At 38.9% G+C, this 22,536-nt stretch overlaps 1 protein-coding gene across 43 annotated transcripts in view; it reads right to left on the bottom strand.

The window, feature by feature from the left end:
• The window catches only part of Bbx (BBX high mobility group box domain containing), a 247,667-nt gene that overhangs the window by 49,744 nt on the left and 175,387 nt on the right, over positions 1-22,536 (bottom strand). For all 43 annotated transcript variants that reach the window (XM_039088363.2, XM_063270545.1, XM_063270541.1 and 40 more), the window contains 3 exons: positions 15,842-15,922; positions 12,627-12,701; positions 5,882-5,962 (listed from right to left, as the gene is read on the bottom strand). In XM_039088363.2, the coding sequence (XP_038944291.1) occupies positions 5,882-5,962; positions 12,627-12,701; positions 15,842-15,922 (237 nt within the window). The remainder of the gene's footprint in view (positions 1-5,881; positions 5,963-12,626; positions 12,702-15,841; positions 15,923-22,536) is intronic.

Here is a 22,536-nt window from a genome sequence, read left to right as displayed (position 1 = left end):
GAACACACTGGAAAAGCAAAATTTAGATTTAAAAATCACCTCATGATGATGATACCTCTATCATTTTTAAGAAGGACATAAATAACTCTCAAAGAAATACAGGACAACACAGGTAAACAGGTAGAAGCCCTTATAGAAGAAACACAAAAATCCCTTAAAGTCTTACAAGAAAACACAACCAAACTGGAAAAGAATTGAATAAAACTATTCAGGATCTAAGAAAATGGCAATAGAAACAATAAAGAAATCATGAAGGGAGACAACTCGGGAGATAGAAAACCTAGGAAAGAGATCAGAAGAAACAGACACAATACAGCAACAACAATACAAGAGATAGAAGAGAGAATCTCAGGGGCTGAAGATACCACAGAAAACATTGGCACAACCATCAAAAAATGCAAAGTGCAGAAAGCTCCTAACACAGGAAATTCAGGACACAGAGAAGACGAAACCTAAGGATAATAGGTATAGAAGAGAGCGAAGATTCCCAACTTAAAAGGTCAGTAAGTATCTTCAACACATTATAGAAGAAAACTTCCCGAACATAAGGAGGAGATATCCATGAACATACAAAAAGCTGACAGAACTCCAAATTGGACCAAAAAAGAAACTCCTGTCACATAATAGTCAAAGCACCAAATGCACAAAACAAAGAAAGAATATTAAAGCAGTAAGGGAAAAAGGCCAAGTAACATATAAAGGCAGACCTATCAGAATTACACCAGACTTCTCACCAGAGACTATGAAAGCCAGAAGATCCTGGACAGATGTCATACAGACCCTAAGAGAAGACAACTGTCAGCCCAGGTTACTGTACCCAGCAAAACTCTCAATTAACATAGATGGAAAAAACAAGATATTCCATGACAAAACCACATTTATACAATACCTTTCCAAAAATTTAGCCCTACAAAGGATAATAGATAGAAAACTCTAACATAAGGAGGGAAAGTAAAGCCTAGAAAAAGCAAGAAATTAATCTTCTTGCAACAAACCCAAAAGAAGAGAGACACACAAACATAATTCTACCTCTAACAATGAAAATAACAGGAAACAACAATCACGACTCCTTAATATCTCTGAACATCAATGGACTCAATTCCCCCAAAAAAGACAAGACTAACAAACTGGATACGGAAAGAAGACCCAACATTTTGCTGCATACGGGAAGCACACCTCAGTAATAAAAACAAACACTACCTCAGAGTAAAGGCTGGAAAACAATTCTCCAAACAAATGGTCCCAAGAAACAAGATGGAGTAACCATTGTTTTAAGGAATAAAATGGACTATCAACCAAAAGTTATCAAAAATATAAGAAGGACACTTCATGTTCATCAAAGAAAAATCCACCAAGATGAACTTTCAATCCTAAATATCTATGCTCCAAATGCAGGGACACCCACATTCTTGAAAAAACCTTTACTAAAAGCTCAAAGCCTTTTTTGCACCCCACAAAATAATACCACTATCATCAATGGACAGATCACGGAAACAGAAACTAAACAGAGACATGGTGAAACTACCATAAGTTATGAAGCGAATGGATTTAACAGATATCCATATAACATTTCTTCCTAACACAAAAGAATATACCTTCTCAGGATGTCATGGGACCATCTCCAAAATTAACCATATTGTTAGTCACAAAACAGGCCTCAACAGATACAGGAAGACTGAAATAATACCATGCATCTATCAGATCACCACGGACTGAGGCTGGTCTTCAAAAATAACAAAAACGAAAGAAAGCCCACATACAGGTAGAAGTTGAAGAACGCTTTACTCAATGATAACTTGATCAAGGAAGAAATAAAGAAATTAAAGACTGTTCAGAATTTAATGAAAATGAAGGCACAACATACCAAAACTTATGGGACACAATGAAAGTAGTACAAGGGGAAAACTCACAGCTCTGAGTGCCTCCAAAAAGAAACTGGAGAGAGCATACACTAGAAGCTTGACAGCACACCTGAAAGCTCTAGAACAAAAAGAAGCAAACACACCCGAGAGGAGTAGAAGGCAGGAAATAATCAAACTCAGGGCTGAAATCAACCAAGTAGAAATAAAAAGAACTATACAAAGAATCAACAAAACCAGGAGCTAGCTCTTTGAGAAAAATCAACAAGATATACAAACCCTTAGCCAGACTAACCAGGGAGCACAGAGAGTGTATCCAAATTAACAAAATAAGAAATGAAAAGGGAGACAACAATAAAAATTGATAAAATTTTTAAAAAACCCATCAGATCCTACTACAAAAGGCAATACACAACAAAACTGGAAAATCTTGATGAAACAGACAAGTTTCTACACAGATACCAGGTACAAAAGTAAATCAGGAACAGATAAACCATCTAAACTGTCCCGTAACCTCCCCTCCCCCCAAAAAGAAGCAGTTAACCAACCAAAAAGAGCAAGGACCAGATGGGTTTAGTGCAGAATTCTATCAGACCTTCAAAGAAGACTTAATACCAATACTCTTCAAGCTATTCCACAAAATAGAAACAGAATGAACACTACTCAACTTGTTCTATGAAGCCAAAGTTATGCTGATACCAAAACCACAAAAAGACTCTACAAAGAAAGATAATTGCAGACCAATTTCCCTCATGAATATCAATGTAAAAATATTCAATAAAATTCTGGCAAATCAAATCCAAGAACACTTCAAAACAATCATACATCATGATCAAGTAAGCTTCATCCCACGGATACAGGGATGATTCAGTATATGGAAATTCATCAACATAATCCGTCACATAAACAAACTCACAGAAAGAAAAACACACATAGTCATTTCATTAGATGCTGAAAAAGCATTTGACATGATTTAATATCCTTCATGTTAAAACACCAATGGCTTATGCTATAAGATCAAGAATCAATAAATGTACCTCATAAAATTGCAACACTTTTGTAAGGCAAAGGACATTGTCAATAGGACAACACGGCAACCAACAGATTGGGAAAAGAGCTTTACCAATCCTACATCCGATAGAAGGCTAATGTTCAATATATACAAAAATCTCAAGAAGTTAGACTCCAGAGAACCAAATAACCCTATTAAAAAATGGGGAAGAGAGCTAAACAGAGAATTCTCAACTGAGGATACTTGAATGACTTAGAAGCACCTAAAGAAATGTTCAACATCATTAGTCATCATGGAGATGCAAATCAAAGCAACCCTGAGATTCCACCTCACACCAGTGAGAATGGCTAAGATCAAAAACTCAGGTGACAGCAGATGCTGGCGAGGATGTGGAGAAAGAGAGCACTCCTCCATTGTTGGTTAGATTGCAAGCTGGTAAACCACTCTGGAAATCAGTCTGGAGGTTCCTCAGAAGATTGGACATTGCAGTACCTGAGGGCCCAGCTATACCATTCCTGGGCATATACCCAAAAAATGCTCCAACACATAGTAAGGACATATGTTCTACTATGTTCATAGCAGTCATATTTATAATATCCAGAAACTGGAAACAACCCAGATGTCCTTCAACAGAGGATACAGCAAATGTGGTACATTTACACAATGGAGTACTACTCAGCTATGAAAAACAATGGCTTCATGAAATTCACAGGCAAATGGATGGGTCTTGAAAATATCATCCTGAGTGAGGTAACTCAGTCACAAAAGAACACACATGGTATGTACTCACTGATACATGGATATTAGACAAAGAGCTTAGAATACCCAGGATACAACTCACGGACCACATGAAACTCAAGAGGAAGGAAGACCAAAGTGTAGATGCTTCAGTCCTACTTAGAAGGGGGAACAAAGTAATCAAGGGAAGTAGAGAGTAGGAGGAACTTGGGAGGAAGAGAGTAGGGGGAGGGGAAAGAGAGGGGCAGAATCAGGTCTGGGAGGAGATGGAAGAGATGTACAGAGGGTCAGGAAATTGACAGAGCTGTGTAGCAAAGAAGGATGGGGAACTGAAGGAAGCAACAAGAGTGTCCCAGATACCAGGAAAGCAAGAGGCTCCCAGGACCCCACAGGGATGACATTAGCTGAAATCCCCACAAAGCGGACGGAGAACCTGTGAGGACATATCCAGCGTTGAGAGATGGGGTCACCCACCAACATCATTTTAACCCAGAATTGCTTCTGTCTAAAGGAAATACAGGGACAAAGAGTAAAACAGAGTCTGAAGAAAAGGCCATCCAGAGACGGCTCCATCTGCAGCCAACAAACCCAGATATTATTGTTGACGCCAAGAAGTACTTGCTGACAGCCTGTTACAGCCTGAGAGGCTCTGTCAGAGCATGAGAAATACAGAGGCGATGTTTGAAGCCAACCATTGGACTGATCAAAGGGACCCCAATGGGTCCTTAGGGGAAGAACTGAAGGAGCTGAAGGGACCTTATCTGGCATCCAAGGCCCTTGGTCCTGTGAAGGCTTGAGGCCCCAGTGTAGAGGGTGATGAGGCAGGAATGGGTGGGTGAGTGGGGGAGCACCCTCATAGAAGCAGGGTAAGTGGTGTTGAGATAGGGGGTTTGCAGAGGGGAAACTGGGAAAGAGGATACCATTGAAATATAAATAAATAAAACATCAAATTTAAAAAGAAAAGAACAGCTTAATAAAGATAAATGTTCCATGCAAAGTTGGTTTGTTTTATATTTTGGTATTGTTTAATACTTTATAGTTTTGTACACATGTGTGCACACAGAGAAATAATATAAATAATATAACCAGAAAAAGCAGATGGCCCATCTATTCATATTATTCAAGAAAAATGGTCATTTCAAGTTGTTTTAACTATCTGGAGTCTGGAAAATCCATCTCTCACAGTGTCTCTACTAATGAGATTGTTTACAAGGTTAGTATAGAGGTGCTCTCTTTGTTGGCCATATCTGCAGGAGACCCTAGCTAATTCACAAAGTCCCTTTTAGAATCAGCCCCTGCTGTCTTCAGAGGTCTCCTCAGTTTTCGGTCTTCACAGTCCTCCAGTTGGGTCTGAGTTTGTTTTGTCCAAAATCCATGTTAAGCCTGGCTTGTGATATAATGGATTACTTTGCTCTAGTGTTTGTATCAGCTACTGTTTCAGAGCCTTGTATTCCTAACTAGGACCCGGCTTAACTTTAAAGGCCCAATATAAAGATGCCAATTTAAAGATTTCAAACTCTTATGGCGATAAAACTCTTATGGATGATCTCATTAAGCTCAATGTATAAAAGAACCACGCCACTCACAAAAGAACTCACAGGGAACACAATGGAAGGAAAGAGCAAAAGAAGAAAAGGTTTAGAATTGGAGTTTCTTACCTACTTCATATACCATTTGAGAGGGTCCTGGTTTTGATGAAACCCTCCCACATATTCTCTTTGGACAGAGTCGCAACATAATACAAACCTACAAGTTCTGCCGCATATTTTCACATTTGCCAGTGGAGTAATAGTTAGTGGCATGTCCCATCAAATGTGTGAGTGATACTCTAAAATCAATACTCTAATGATGGTCTCTCAATGGCAGATCAGTACTATAAAATATGAGATCTGAAGGCTGTGTGCATGCTCTCACTTCATGCTGACTAACGGTGTCGCATTTCAGTATTTAGAAATGGTTTAAGAAAATTGGATAAAAATAAGTTTTGGTGCTCAGGGTGGACTTATTTAATCTTACTGATCTGACACAGACAAAACTTGCCTTATTAAAAACAATACATGTGAAACAACTTTTGTGAGATCCCTCTGTCGTCTTCATCAGTGCCTGTGACTTTGAGTAGCAACATTCCCTATTGTAAAGTGAAAGGTAGCTCTCTCAGTGTTGAATAGCAGATAAGGCGCATTTGTGGTCACAGATGAGACAGCACAGTTTAAGAAACACTACCATCATTATTTGTGAATTGCACATCTGCAGATCTTAACTAATGACTTGCCTCTGCCAGTTGAAAGAGTGCAGAATTTCCACAGCGTTTCACAGGCTCAGTGCCACCCAACTGCGAAGTGCTTGAAGAGATCTATACAGAGAACAAGCCACATAAACAGTATTAATTTTGATGCCAGAATCTTTGGTTTCCTACATACACAATTGGAAATTGTCTTAAGGTGAAGGACTAGCATTGCTCCTAGCTACCAAACTGCTTTAGCAGATCAAATCTGGAACAATCAACTTGAGCTGCTCAAAAATAGGTGCAGCTTTGATAGCTAAATAATGACAAGAATATTTTCTTTCATATTCCCAATGCTAAATTTAACTTTAGCATGATTTGCATGTTGATTTCTACTTAACAACTAACTTATCAGTTGGCCAAATAGAAAAAGATATAGAATTATCTTGCATTTACCAATCAATTAATTTTTAAGGAAATATTTGGGATTTTTGTGGAAAGAAGTCATTATGTGGTAGGAGCTGGAGGAGGGTAAGGATTTTATATAAAATCCTGACTGTCCTTAAGAGACCATTCATAAACTGTACTCCAACACTAACCTGCCTGCACTCTGCCGGGCTCATCAGCACACATGGCACTATCCTGACTATACTTTTTTGCAGTATCTGGGCACTACCATGAATGAACACCACCACTCTTTCTTATTTTCATATGAAGACTTCCTTTTCCATTTTTAGCCTCAGTCACAGTTGTAAAGGAAATGAAAGATGAAAAGGTGAAGCGTGAACAGAGAAGTCATCATCAGAGCAAGTAGCTGTGGTCTAAGCATCCTCCACGCCTATGACTCTGAGTTCTTTCTCAGAGTACGCAACACTTTCTCAGTTTGATTTAGGAGGAATTTTGGTCCACTAACTTGCATATGGTGGCCTAGTGACCACGGGTAATACTAAGGAGTGTCAGGTCGGGAGCAGATATTCATGGTATCTTGCTTGTAAAGCTACAGAACAAGAGACATTTAATGTGTTACATGGGCTATCAAAAAACAAAGGTCTAGTTCAAGGAGGTTATGAAGATTTTTTTCTTCCTAGATGCTACAGTTTTAGTAGGTTTTATGGTCATTCTAACCACACCCTGAAGATAGCTTAAGGAGCTCAATCAGAAAGATTTTTCCACTAGACAAGTTTTCAGTGAAGCATAGCACTTCTTAACTAGTTCTAGAACAAGCTGAGCTGAACTCTTCACCTATCACTAGTCTAAGAGAAAGCTAACAAGTTACTATCACTGACTCTTAGTAAGTTAAGAAATGAAGGACTGAATGTGAATGTCAGTCTCCCGAACCAAGATTCTACAAGACACTACCTTGGCTTCTGTGCCAGGCAGACCAGTCTTCATTATTTTCTGCTATGTAGAACTTAAGCAAATAATCAGGGCTCTGAGCCTCATTTGCTTTACCTTTAAAGTGCAAGAAAGTCTGCCCAGTATTGCACTGTGGAGATTAGGTTTCATGTTAGGCAGTCACAAGGTTCCAAGGCTGTACTGTCTCAGTACAACAATCAGCACTTATAATATATCATGATCACTAACAAATACAAACACTTTTAGTATAATTCCAAAGTTGGCTACACAATGAAATTGAATCATTTAGAGATGAAATGTCTGAGGATACAGTGTATTAAATTTCATAATTTGTAGACTATCAACTCTGTAGCATAAGCAAGCATTACTGAGGGACAGCATGCTGGGAAGCAATGCACTACATAGGCCATCTCTGTACTTCTTCCTTCAGCTCCCTCTGCTGGTCCTTCTGCTTGACGATTTCTGTTGCTACTTGACTGCACTTTATCTCTACTGTACCTGGAGTGAATGCACTGCTGAGGTGTTCTTACACAGTAGGACAACTTGCCGTTTTATTTACTTTCTACAGATGTTTACCTATTTCTGGCTCCAAGACAATATTCACAAAGTTGCTCAAAAGCCTGATTTCTAAAAGTATGTATGTGAGAGGTTCATGTTTTCAAATTCTCGTGACAAAATTTTCAGGAAATGAATTCCTTAAACATGTTTTCTAAAATACTTTTTTTTTGATAAGTGAGTATGTATTCAGAGGTTGCTATTAGATTGGACATATGCTTTAGATGCCTCAGTCTTTTTCTAGATTTTTCTACAGCAACTGACACTGCTGATGCCATTGCTGTTGGGAAACTCCTCCCTGGACTTCAATTCCTAGAGATTGAACTCTGAAGCCATTGCTAATCTTTTCTGCTGGCTTCTTTCTACAGTGATCTTATAAAGATTAGTTTTCCTCAGAGTTTTTGTCTAGGGCCCACTCGCTTTTAATGTCACACATTGTTTTAGTAATTTCATCTGTGATGGTGGCTTTGACTTCAAGAATAAGTCATATAAATGTTAATCTGTTATTTTGTTACTGGTCACTCCTGCAAAAAATTTCCAATGTAAGGGACATATGTTTTCCCTTTAAGTAAGAACAATATCATCAATGTCTGTTTACCAATGACTGGCCTACGTGGTGCTTCCTACCCATCAGTGTATGACTACTACACTGGCAGATAAAGAATATCATGTACTATACTCATGGCTGTGAGTAATATTTTTCTAAGATGTATGGTGCTTGTCAAGCTGTTAATGCTATTGTGTTAACTATTATGCAATATTCAGATAAACAGTATCTGTTCATAATGGTGAGTAAGAGGATAGATGAAATAATATCTGAGATATAGGAAAAATGCGAAGAAAAATTATCATTCTGGACATTAAAAAATGCTCATTTTATGTCTCTTTGAGGTGCATACGTATAGGTGGTAAAGATCTGAGTCAAATTAGGTGATGGTGAAATCTTTTGCAATTTTAAGTCATTATAGACACTAGTCTGGAAGAAAATGTCTGGTAACGACTGCTTAAATTAATTAATTAACAAATTAATAAATGGGGCATTTGAGGATAGCTGGCATTGCTTACTTTAAATGTTAATGCTTCCAATAAAACACATACTATGTTCTATGAGTAGTTGCAGTCAAGCATACAGTGTTTTTATGGAACGCAATATTCTGTAACAGATTAAGTATTCTATCATGAAAATGAATGCTCTAAATTTGTACCTACTGCTTATATTCGATTGTGACAAAACCCTAAATTTGGTAGGATTATGGTTCTACCTATACTGGCAGGGTAAATATCTTCTAAAGAAAGGTTTAGAGTCCAAATCTGTCTGTCTAATTCATAAAGATTAGCTGTGTCCTTTTAGTAAGTATGTTATTCTTTTCAGTGCAAAGATATACCCGAGGTTTAAGAGGCAGCCACACACTAGACAGAGAATATGCACTTTGGTCAAGTCTTCTAGACCTATTAAATGATGGGAAACAATAGCACCTTTCTGGCTTTATATTCAGCCCTCGGTCTTCAGGAACTAGATCTAAAGTGACTGATAGGCCTCTCTACCTGTGAATAACAACAATGCAGATAGGAAACCGAACACATCAGAGCTTAGGACCACAGTGATAGCACACTGGATGGACTAAGATGAATCTAGATGAAATAGGAGAATCTAAATGAAAGAGGAGGCTGACTGACCCAGGGGCAGGCAATCTCTGCCCTCCACTTCTTTCTAGATCTTCTAAAGCAGGAATATTATTTTATCTTCTTTAATATAAATATCCATAAAGAACTTATAAAAAACAAAACTACTTTTCTGAGCCATGGTTCTGTGTAGGTTCATTTCAATAGGCTTTAAGATAACCAAGCTTGGTTAAAAAGAGAAGAAAAGGAAAATAGAAAAGAAAAGAAAGTTATGTTCTTCTTAGCTTTCAAGGCAGGAACCTAGGAATTACTATGAAAGAAAAACAAAATCCATTTATTAGTTTAAAAAACATGGCCAGAGCTCAAGTGTGCTTTCTTTGATAATTAGACGTCACAATAAATAACCCATTTCTAGGGAACAAATGGCTAAATGCCGCCAAAAAGCTTAGAAATGAAATTAGCAGGCATGCTTTGTGGGAATACTTCATGTGTCTATCTTATAAATATTTCAAAACTAAACACTTTTGTCGAGTTAAATGTTTCCTAAATACATAAATGTTGCCTCCCTTCTTAAGTAGGTAATAATAGGACCAAGAACCCCTCAGAAAACAGATGGGGATATAAAATGGTAATTTTCTATCAAACAGTTAATCTCCTTCCTCAGTCTCCACCCTCCCCTCAGGAGAACAATGGGAACAAGAAAGTGCACTAACATAACAATTAACACATTGTGAGTTAGCAGCCACTGCAGAACAGTGGCCTTAAGCGGTGGCTCCCTAAAAAGGATCCTAGTACAGATGTAAGTTCTCAGCCTTAACCTCAGCCTGGGTGAATCACAAGTCCTGCAATAAGAATCTTTCCGTGCTTGAGCAACCTTATGGGAGACGCTGATGTATTTGAAAGTGTAAAAACCTTTGCTGTGGATTAGTAGGAAAAGAATTTCTCAAAGATAAAAATAATAATTATTATTAAGTATTAATAATAATATATTTCATAAAATAATGATAAAACCAAGGGGCTATATCACCACAGTGACTAGAAGGGACTCTAACTTTAGAATATGTGTGTTCACTGTAGATCTGGGCAGACAGCGTCTATCAGTTCATTTAGTTAACTCTACTTTAGCTTTATGTACACTGCCCATAACTGGAAGACAATACGGTCAGATGGTAAACTACTAGACTGAAGCTTAGTGTTCTCACCTAACACAAGGAAAAGGACCCGATGCGTTGTGAATCTCTAGGTCAGCAGACTTCTCTTTGTAAGGCAGGTATGGCACATATTGTTTAATAGCCCCAAGTGCCATGCTTTGTTTAATTTGCTCAGAAATTAAACAGGGCTGGGAAGAAGACTGCATCGGAATTCCAGGCAGAGCAGAAGTTGTATTTGTTCTCATTATCTAGTCTGGGTTATCATCCTCTATGTGTGACTTATGCTTCAATTCCTTCAAAAAGCTCCTATTAAATTTTCAAATTAACAATCTTAAGCTTCCTCAAATCCCACAATGCTTTGCATCAACCAAAAGCTTTGGGGAAGAACGCTGCTAAGCAATGGGGTGACTTCTGGGGACTATTACCTGAAAACTAAGTTTTTGTCACTATGTGGGGAAAACAGTACAACTGAGAGGCAAGGACCAACCTTTGCCACTTGATAGGGGAGTGCACTGAACACAGATTATTTCCTTTAAGAGATTTACTGATCTCACTTTGCAGAACCACAGGACAGAGACTCTTAAACCATCCGTTTGGCCCGCCAACCCTTGTCTGGGTCTTCAGAGGCTGCTAATGATCTGCTGATAGCATCTTTTAAGTACCACTTAATCATTCTGTTAGGTACACACACTGGCCCAGATATTACACACTGACACTTTATATAAAGTTGGATACTTTTGATAAATAATATGTAAATATCAGGTGTATCAAAGATAAGACACCACATCTTTCTAATTCATGCTATGGGGCAAAGACTTTAATCAGAATATACAAGAAATAAATTCTATTGTGTATAAAATGCTTCAGAAAAACTGGATGAGAATGGCTAAGATGTCAAATAAATTAGGTCAACACACCAGCATTCTTTTTTAATTCTTGAAGAATATTTAACAGCAATAAATGCATATCAATAACTCGAAAAGAATGAGAAAATGATACTAAACAAAACTATTTCCACCAGACAATGAAATGAGCAGTCTGCCTATCAGGATGGAAAATTATAAAATATTAATGTGCTCAGACTCGTCAAGCAAATTGTTCTTCATGAAATAACGCTTTGCACTCTGTTACTAGATTTGGAAAACAGTCCTCAGCAGCTAAAGCAACTACATGGCAGAGTTCTCTGACACCAGCAGGCCGGCTGCTACTGACTCTCAGAAGGGTCCCAAGATGAAGAAGCCTAATTTTTTTTTAATATAAAAGTCAAAAGTAATTTTTTTCTCATATTCAAAGTGAAACGCTAGGTTTTCCCTTGCCAAAAAGATATCATTTTACATTTCTTTTATGCAGCACTCCTTACTCAAATGAATCAAAGTGATTCGATGCATCAATATTAAACAGAACGGTCTTGCCTGTCATTTTCTTTCAATCCTATAAAGCATTACATTCTGATATTCAGTTTTCTTGGCATTAATGAAAGGGAAAAGTACAAGGTGCTAAAGCAATCAGGATCTTATTTTCACGGTGTGTGTCCATCTTACTATCTGTCATATAGTTCTATAGGGGAGAGCACACTGAGGCAAACCAAGTACAACAACAAAGAAATGCGGTTTGGTGTGTGCTAACTGGACAGCAAGCCGATGAAACTGGAGATCCTGCAAAACTTGACCTGACAGAGCCAAGGACTACACTCTGAGGAAACACTGACCACTCTACATAGTGACGATTTAACAAGTCATGGTCACCACTGTATTGGCTTTGAGAACAGTTAACTGGGATCCTATGGTATTCATGTTGATAGCACGTTTTATTTTCCTAAAATTAAAGTAAATTAAGAAGCTAAAAGGAGATAAATGAATCACTGGTAAGTGCCTGCTGTAAAGTCGTCTAATGAATGTTATAAAATAATCATTCTATAAACCTGGAGCTGAGTTGACTGTGACTACACCAGTGGCAGCAAAGGCCATGAAAGCTCTGTCTATCAGGCTAGTAATGGAAAGAACGTGCCTGAAGTTCAACACATATCATTAGGATTCCTTTTCAGCACTTCCAAACATGGCCATGATATCTGAACCTAATAGGCATGAAGAAATGAAGGCTTTTTTTACCTCTGCAAACTGAAACAAGGCTGATGCTTGACACTGTTTTGAAGGAGCATCGGGGTGGGATGTCCTGGAGGATATCTGAGAGGAAAGGAGACACATTAACGTTTGAGGACAGCTTTACTGCACAGCACTACTGGAGTCTGCCACATATTTTATGTGGATTCAGAAGTGAGTTGCCACTCTCAATCGCTCCTGGAAAGATCAGCACAAAGTGATAAGGAAGACAATGGCTGTGAAGAACCCAGGAGAGTCTGTCTCATTTGCCACACTCCTTATAAGAATACCAGGCTTGGGTCAAATGGCATCAAATCGAATTACTGAGATGAATTTCTTTCAATAACTTTTTCAAAACCATAATACTAACGCTGGGAATAGTGCACATCCATTATCCTAGCACTAGGCAGAGGCAGGAGGAGCTCTACGCTTCAAGTCAGCCTGGTTTGTAGAGCACGTTTCAGGACAGCCAGGGCTACACAAAGAAATCTTGTCTTGACCTCCCTCCCACCTGCCCTCCCACCCCTGAAGAGTGAGAAAACATAGTATTAACATTTTGACGCTATAAGTAGACAGAGTGACACTGTTGCCGACACTCTCCAAGCTGCTTCTTGCATAGACGCAGCCGTCATTAAACAGTGGACGCACACGGAAATGGGATCTGGGTATCCAGGATTTAATCCTGTCTCTACTTAGCAGCAACATGATCTCACTTAAACTTTCCAAGACTTATTTTTCCCCCACTGTACATTAATGATATTAGTGAATTATTAATGATTTTATACAATTATGATGAGAAACAAACAAGCATAAAATGTATTGTCTGCCATAGACTGGACCACAACTGTTCAAATACAAATGGATTGCCTTCTTTGTGTGTGGACATTTGTATAGGGGACAAGGAAAAGGGTTAATTGACTCTCAATCACTCTCCTCCTCCACATTATTTTTTAAGCAATCTTCAATGGACCCTCCAACCCACTATTTCATGGAGACAGGGTGGCCAGCAAACCCCATGGAGTTGCCTGTCTGTGCATCCCATAGTTGTCAAGTACTCATGCTTATTCCTGAGGCTAGCATTTCACCCACTTAACTCCACATCTTCCTCCCCTCCATTTCTTTCCCCTGTAACACATGCTGCCTCCTATCAGGGCATATTACATGTTCGTGTCTAAAAGCACATGTAAGATTCGTCAACTCCACACAATATTTCATTTTCATTGAGTAACCATACTACCCTCAAACTGCTCTGAGGGCAGAATACGGCATTTGTAGGAATCTTTAAGAGCAAAGTCAGTTGTTAAGTTTAGTTTGAGAGAGGACAAAGTGAAGTTATGGAGCAGGAAGAAAGGTGAGCCGTGAACAGAAGCCTTGGGCATTGTTATCTCAGCCCACTTGCAGTTCCCTGAAGAGAATATAGAGGAATGTGACGGATCACCACAGACTACGCACTAAGAAATGAATGCACCTTGATCCCAACTCAGCCATAAAAGTGACTTTTAGAAAATTTAAAAATTATGGTCACATGACAGCATAGTATCAAAGGTGATGTACAGAGGAGACAAGATTAATACAAAGGCTGCCTGAACTGTTGATACTATTTACTACTGAAGCCATTAGAAAGGATTTCAAACCTACCATATCTTTTGAATTAGATAAGCTATTTTAAAATAAATATCAACTGAAGAAAAAAATTTAAAAAAGGATAAAATTTAACTAAGTGATTTGAAGATATTTTAGGCTCTGTAAGTCCTAGGTAACACTATGGGCAAGTTTGATAAACTACACAGAGAAAGCTTCAAGGATTTTCCTTGAGTCTTAGGAACTATAAAATTAATAGAATTTACTTCCAAAACCACTTTTAACTTACATTAGCAGTTCATTAACTTTAAGAAAAAAAAATTCATATAAAAGGAAAACCAAATCTAAATATTTTTCTTCAGGAATTAAATCAAATAGTGAATCAAACAGAACCACTATTAAAATTCCTCTCATTTTTTGAAAAGCATTTAATGAGTGCTAGGCAAAAGGTTACTCTTATAAATGTTGACATAAAGTATGACTTCAATTAGTGACAAAACAGTGTCTCCTAAACAATATTGTCACAGATGTCTTTGAAAATCTTATAGATGGTACAGAGTCCCCAACATGCATATACTGGCATGTACAGATTTTCAAATAAAACTTTATAGAGTTCATTCCATCACTAGGAATTTGCATCTCTGCTTGAAGCTGGGCCCAACCTCAATCAACATGTCTTTGTTGAGAAAGGACCACAGTATGACTTCTCCACTACAGTAAGTCCTTGAGGACGTCAGTGTTGAAAACAACTCAAACTCATGCAGTCCTCAGTTAAGGACAGAAAAAGACAGGTCTGTATCATGAACAAATACATACACCCTGCTGATACAAGCAAAGCTGCTAGGAATAGGGTAAAGATTCTCAAAAGGACTGGCAGGAGGTGCCAATGCAGACAGACAGCCGTGAGAAACATGGTTGTCCTGCACCACACTGTGGCAGGACAGGAAAACAAAGGAAAAGTTAAATATCAAGGAATGCTCATGAGGCTCAAGACTGGGGGTGCGGACGAGAGTTCATACTGAGTCCTAGGACTGACTGACATGTTTACAGACGCTTTTCAGTTGCTGCCTCGACACTGACACCAAGCTAACAGTTCTGGCGTGTGATGGAAGACTGGCAAAATTCATGCTATGATAGCAAGTTAGAAATCAGGCACGAAAATGAGGAGGAGGAAGAAGAGGAGGAAGAGGAGGAGGGAGAGGAGGAGGAGGAAGAAGAGGAGGAAGAAAGCAAGCAATGGAGTATACATGACAGCTGAGTTTATCCTATTTTTTGAATCTATCAATCAAAATTTGTGTTTTGATAATTCTAGTTTAATTATAGTAGTTGGTATGAGTTGTTACTTTTCAACTAAATCTCTAGACTACCACAGGGCAGTGTGTGTCTGTAATCCCTGCTGTTGGCAAATTGGAGCAAGATCAAGAGTTTGACACCAGCCCAGCTATATAGGAATGCTGTCTCAAAACTAATCAAACAAAAAGCCCCTGGAGACCCATATCGCTTACAATCTTTCACTATATGTTCCCATTTATAATTAATTAAGCTAGAGTTCTTCGCTGTTTTCTTTTGCTGTCATTAGCCCAAATTTAAGCTCGCTTTATAAAGGACTCCCTGATTAATTAGGTATAAAATGCAAACTTTACCTCGGCAAACTGAAACAATGGTGACTTCTGACGCAACTCAGGTGACTCTGAAATATCAGGCCTGCAAGTCCCAGAGGATGCCTGAAAGAAAGACAGACAGACTTGCATCATGACAACAGCAGACAAATGCCACCTAACTCATCCCTATCCTCATGCTCTCACAGCAAAATGTCATCACTGAGTGTGGCCTAAATGAGAAATGTCCATGAGAGACTCGTGTGTTTGAAACACATTGCATTGACAGTGCAATTTGGGAAGGTTATGGAAACTTCTGGAGGTAAAGCCTTCCTTGAGGAAGCCTGTCACCACCAAACTTCCTGCTTCCTCTCTGTTTCCTGTGTGTAGATAAAGATGTTATTGGCTAGCTTCCTGCTCCTACTGGCACAGCATGCCTTCCTTGCCACTATGGAATCCAGCCCCCTGGAACTGCCAGCCAAAATAAACTTTTTCTGTGAGTTGCGTACAAAGGTCTATGCAAGGGACCACTGAGTGCTAAATAATTACAGCAAAGCAGACAGCTCGGTACTTTGTGAATGTGTACAAAGATTAGCATTTTACTGCAGGCTTTCTGTCACAAATCCAGAGAGCACCTACTTCCCTGTTCTGTGTTGCCTCAACATTTCCTGTTACACGACTACACAAAAATATCAATGAGCTCTGACAGGATAATTCTGGGAAAACAAAAGTAAAGCCAAATTCTTCTTTTCCAGGTTTTTCACGTATGTACTATAGCATAGGCCCTAATCTTAAGGTTAGTAGTGTCTACCTAAAGAAACACTTCTCTTGTGAGATGTTATGCTGGTAAACATTTAATATTCTGCTATTGTCATCTGATATTTTCATTTTTAACAATGTTTACTAATAAACAACTTCATCGTATCTTTCCAGGATTCTTCCCGGAATATGCATTTCCTCTTTTGTGTTAGAAATAAAAATTTCTCTGCTTGGGTGACATACTCATCTCTGGAGTGAATGTTAGTGAAGATCAGGGTCCGTTTTGACATTATTCTTTAAACTGCCTAGGCACACTGTGGAGACCAAAATTTATTTGTTAAATTACACTGCTCACAGTAGTAGCTCATGCCTGTGGGACTCAGGAAGTAGAAACAGGGGGATCCGAGGTGTACCCCTTGGATACATGAGACAACTCCCCCATCCATTTCAAAAAAAGAATACTGAATAAACTAATAAAAATTGAGAGGTGCTCTTGTAAGTCCCAAATCAGTGTTTCTCCTACATTCCTAAATAATGAAGTTACGTTTTCTAGGGAGAATTGTTATTTTTTCACTTTAAAGAAAAAGGCAGCAGAAGTTACAAATGTATATTTTGATGATGTTCCCACTAAATGTCACCTGATGGAAGAAGGATGCTTTTCTAGCAGTGTTACAGGTTACAGAAAAGGAACTAATATTTGAAAACTGTAAGTCACTTTGGATATGTTAAAGAGATGTGATCACACTTTCCAATGACAAGTACCATAGAAAAGCTCCAGAATCCTTCATTAATTTGCCATCTAGGGTAAGCTTGCCTCTCCTATCACCACATGACTGTTAAGCACATGGTGCTAAACGGACCACTAAGACACCAAGTGCACAAAGAAGAAAGCCAAGAACCCTCAGTTTAGTACCTACCAAGTTTGAAAATTTCATACTTAGATGAAATGACTAAACCAAATTTAAGAATAATAAATCCTATGTGTTTGCCTGCTGGATATTTGGGGAAATGAAGTTAGATTTTAAAATTAAGCTAGAAACTAAGTAAATATGATAAAGTATCTTAATAAAATTTTAATAACGATAGGTATACATGATATCTGCAATGAAATACATCATCAAGGCAAATGCTGACACAGACCTGGAATACTACTAGCCACTTTTGGGAGGCTGAGGCAGGAGGATATGAAATTCAAGATCTGTCTGGCCTATAGAAGGAGTTCAAGACGGCCTGGGAAATTAACGAGATCCTCCTTTATCGGGGGGGAAAGTTAAAAAAGCAAGATAAAAAAAAATAAAAAATAAACGAGGCCTTGGGATGTAGCTCATTTAAGAGCAGAAACGGGGTCTGGGAAGTCTGTGACGTCACAGAGTGGGAACTGCTGTGACAACATACGCAATGCAATTTTATGGGACACAACACACATGCAGCCAACTGCCCAGTGCATGTTAGTGCCGTTATGAACACATCCCTCTATTCTGACCTCAGACTCCATGACGGGAGAGGTAATGACTCTTGGAGGAGGCAGCAGACACAGTAGCTATACAATGCATACCTGTTGTCTGACTCCATTTGCTTGTGTGTGACTTGGCAGTAAAGTACAACAAAGGCTGCCCCGTGGCTAATAGAGCAGAAATAGAACCACTACACCTGCATTTTACTCTAGTGGGCCACGTTGTTCTCAAAACCTAGGTACTTGTGAAGCAGTGTAGTCATAGAGTACAATGGAAACGGTAAAATTGAGAGCCTGGGGAATGGTAAGCTACTGCTTATTTGGTGACTTGGTTACCTGAACCTAGTCCAAAGCAGAAAAGAAGCACCTGATAGAAGTCAGCAGTAGAGATAAACAAGGAGGCGAAGAGCTATAAGAGTAAGCAATGCCAGCAGCATGAGCGGACAGGGGAGAGCTTTCCCCAGATCTGAGCTGTAATTTTCAAAAAGCAAGGAAGGGAAATAATACAGTTTTAAGGAAAACTAAATAGCTGGTGGAAATGTTTATCTAGAACAAATTAAGGTAAAGTAAATTGCCCATTAAAATTTCATCAGAATGTATATATTCAAAGAAGCAATTTACATGTGTAACTATGATTCCATGTCACCAAGGCAAGTATGAATACCTTACTAACAAAGTAAAATTGGATATGATACATGTTAGGTATCTTTATCTGAAGATTACGGAATATAAAAAATGTTTCTATGATATGGCAAATGTACATATGTATGAACAGAAAAATCTATAGTTATGAAAAAGAAGGTAGATTTCCTACAAAAGGCTTCTATTAGAGTCCCACAAGTTATGATTATTATGTAATATAGAATGTTTATTATTTATGTAAATTATTTAGTTAATTGGCAAATGATTTTTATGGATCAACATTTATTCCTCAGCATCTATTCTTATGAATTAATGAAAAGAAATAAACAGTGGTTAAACAAGAAAAGAAAAAGAAAAGTCTCTGAAATAATACACAAAGCCACTAGGGGTTGCTATAGGCCCAGAAAAGAAAACAGCTACAGGGATCCTGGCTTAACCACACATTCCAATCTTGATATGCTCAATCACCAGCCACTCTGATTTAACAACGATTCTCCATAACAAAGCAAGGGAGATGATGAGCACAATAAGAATTATGACAAAGTAAGTGGCACGAGAAATCCCAGGTCCAGCCTCTGGGTACAAAGCATGGTTGAGCCAGTTATTATGACCACAAGTGGCTTAGGAAGCTAAGTATTATTATCAAGGGCTGCTCCCACTTTGCGCAGCGCTTGGCACTGTGATGACAATAGAGTAGACGAGCAAGCAAACACTGTAAGTCAACCACGCACTCCTACTCCTGCTAGTTCACATAACTATGTCTCACTCACTTGTCCAATAAGCAGTGAGCCAGCATGGAGACCGACAGCAGTAAGAAGTTTAAATACCACTTGCACCCAGTGTAAACCAGGGGAAAATGATGGCTAAGGGACTCTGCCAGACCGTTGGTCTGTTTGCAGCTCAACTGAAGGGAAGAGCTACGTTGCAGAAATGCACAGTGGAGGCCTATCAGAAGGTTTCTTGGGAGCACAGAGAAACCCTTTATTGCATGAGTACCTGAGATACAGTTGGAAAGCAAGGCAGACTTCCCCTCAGCAGAGTAGTGAGAGTGGTAAGTCGCAGCTGATGAAAATGTACAAAGGCATATTTCTGCTGTGTTTCTGAGAAACGGTGACGTTCCTGGTGTGGGTAAATGATGCCAAGCAAGTGTCATGGGAGATGACTCCGGCTGACAAAAACTGCGATTCAGTTAAGTCTGGCAATGAGGCTGGAGGACAGAGAGAGCTAGCCAGGGGCTTTAGTTAGAGGAGCAGCATGATGACAGATACGCAGTTAGATAATTATGTCAGAGGCACGCAGGACAACCTTGGCTGGCAGTGACTGGAGGCAGGAGACCAATTAGCAGGCAGGGGAAATAAAGCTGCAGAGATATGGGGCCCCACTTAAGTCAGAGACAGCACCTGCCAGTCCTCAGTAATTGTCTGGAAGGATATCAGGACATCAGGAGAAGGGGCAGACTACACCTTCATGGTAAATAAGCTGAGAGGGAAGATGTGAGAGGAGGACAAAGGCTTGATGGGGGCACGGAGTATCTTTCATGGGAAGAAACAGTTTAGTGTAAGAGGAGTGTGTCTGAATGTTCTACCTGACACTGGTATGTACTGTTGTAGTACTGGGCTACTGTGGGAAGCAGAGTTAACGGTGGCCGCATCATAGAACCTGATCATCATCTGGCAGAAGTGGGTGAGAGTTGGGGGAGATCCGCGTTTTACTGAGGGCATCCAGGCCTCCAGCAACCCTGTCTCCACTCCGAGGACAAAGTTTTCTTATTATTACAGTCTGTGCTGCACAGCTCATACAAGAGCACAGGAAGCCCATGTTGTTTCTACAGACAGAAGACTGTAGGAAAAGTTGAGACAAAGGACTGCATCTTTCTCAATGTACTGGATGGATGGGAAGGCACTTTCTTCTTGCCATCTTTAAGCATCTATGATTACCAGCACAGATCATAGAAAGGGACCTGACTACCTTGTTTTTTGAGTCTCGCTACTGTTGGAAGAAGCTGGGTCCCTTGACATGACAGGCAGTACTGTCTACAAAGTGGTATAAAGCGGGAAACTTGTCAAAAGAAAGAGGGAAAATAAAAACAACAAAACCTCTGGGCACCTGCCTCCTTTTCACTGTAGAATTTAAATATAGCACATGTCTTTACAAAGTGTATTTAGAAGCAATAAACCCGTGAAAAGAGAATAAAAATGACGACAGGTAAGGTCCAGGAGAAGAAGCAGAGATAATGAAATTTAATGTGTTTAAGTCTCCAGGAATAGCTATTCATTTCAGACTAGTCTAAAACAGACGCATATCAAATTAACTCAGCTGTACTGATGGGTAAGAACAGAAGTTTTTCTATTCCATTGATATCAGAAATAAAAGTGAAAACTTTCAATTTTGTTTAAATCAATATTTTAGTAAGTTAGAATTTATTTAAAAATGTAGTTATAATCGTGTAAAATATATCAGTGAAATCAACTGGCCTGTGGCTCAGGCTTTGTATCTCTTCATTTGATAGAATCAGGAGGGTGTAAGTCCCAGCATCATGAGTTCCTCACTCTATAGCCTTGGAGACTGCAATAAGGATTCCTGGGAGGGCAGAATGAGCTAACCAGTGTGAAGGCCTATCTACCCCATGTCCAGCAATCACAAAATGACCCCTTCTGTGGCTGCTGCACAGCTGATGCTAGGTGGGTGGAACTGAATCTCCAGGGTGCTATACAGGGCTAGTCCTGCTGGAGTTAAATCTCAGCCTAGCCACCGTGCAGCTAGACGACAATGGGTATATACTGAACCGTTCTGCCCCTGATCTTTCACCTGATGGTTACTGTTTATTCAGAAGGCAGACAAAACTAACTCCTGAGACTGCTAAGGGTGTATTATCTGCACCTAAGGCACGGGTGAGCAGCATTTGGAAAGGACACAGTATTGAATAAAGTTAGCTGAATGGTTACCTACTCTACAGTACTTAGTTACAATCATGTCAGTCCTGATCCTAAGTTTCTTAAAGTCCATTTAACAACTTAGAAAATGAAAAGAAAAAAACCTTTATCGTAAGATTTCAAAATAACATGAAACTAAATACACTTAAGTGTTATAACACATTTAATGGTAGCAGCACGTGTTTTGATTAGGAAGAGAAATATTGTGTAGCTTAAAAAATCATCAACATTCTGAGGGAGGTGAAAGATTATTGTTTCAAGAAATTAAGTATTATCATTTTCCAATTTCAATTGCATATTCACTTCTTATTTTACAAACATGCAGGTTATCGGTTGAAAAATGAAAAATTAAAAATATTTTTCTTGAGGCTAATGGTTCATGTAGAGAATTACCTTTCTTTAAAGACTTGAGCCTTAAGAGGTACCAGCTACATAAAGAGCAGACATCTGTGTGGTCTATCCCCTCACATGCCTTACACTGAAATCATTCCATGAATACGCTATCTGACTGAACATACAAAACAAGATGGCACACAGTTCACAACTGTCCATTTTTTCCAGTTTGGTCTCACTAAACAGGCCTTTGAACAGGGGGTGCTTTAACTGCTAGCTCCTAGGACTTCTACTAATTTATCTTACATAAATTAAATTAATTTAAAATACCCTAATCTCCTAATGATGCGAAGAAATTAAATTCAAATTGTAAATTCTTCCAAGGTTTCAATGAACCAGGAACTCTGTGTGTGTGTGTGTGTGTGTGTGTGTGTGTGTGTGTGTGTGTGTGTGTGTACACATGTGTGCGCATGTGTGCATGTGTATGTGTGCATCTGCGTGTATGTGTGCATATGCGTTGTGTTCATGATGGATGGATGTATTATCCATGCAGGTACTGGCAAATCACTATGCAGCCTGCAGAAGTAACAAATATAATTTAAGATTTTGAAATTGAATAT

This window comes from Rattus norvegicus, chromosome 11 (assembly GCF_036323735.1).
Source record: "Rattus norvegicus strain BN/NHsdMcwi chromosome 11, GRCr8, whole genome shotgun sequence".
Taxonomy (NCBI): domain Eukaryota; kingdom Metazoa; phylum Chordata; class Mammalia; order Rodentia; family Muridae; genus Rattus; species Rattus norvegicus.
The sequence above is the reverse complement of the archived record's forward strand: the minus strand, read 5'-3'. Positions and strand labels throughout refer to the sequence as shown.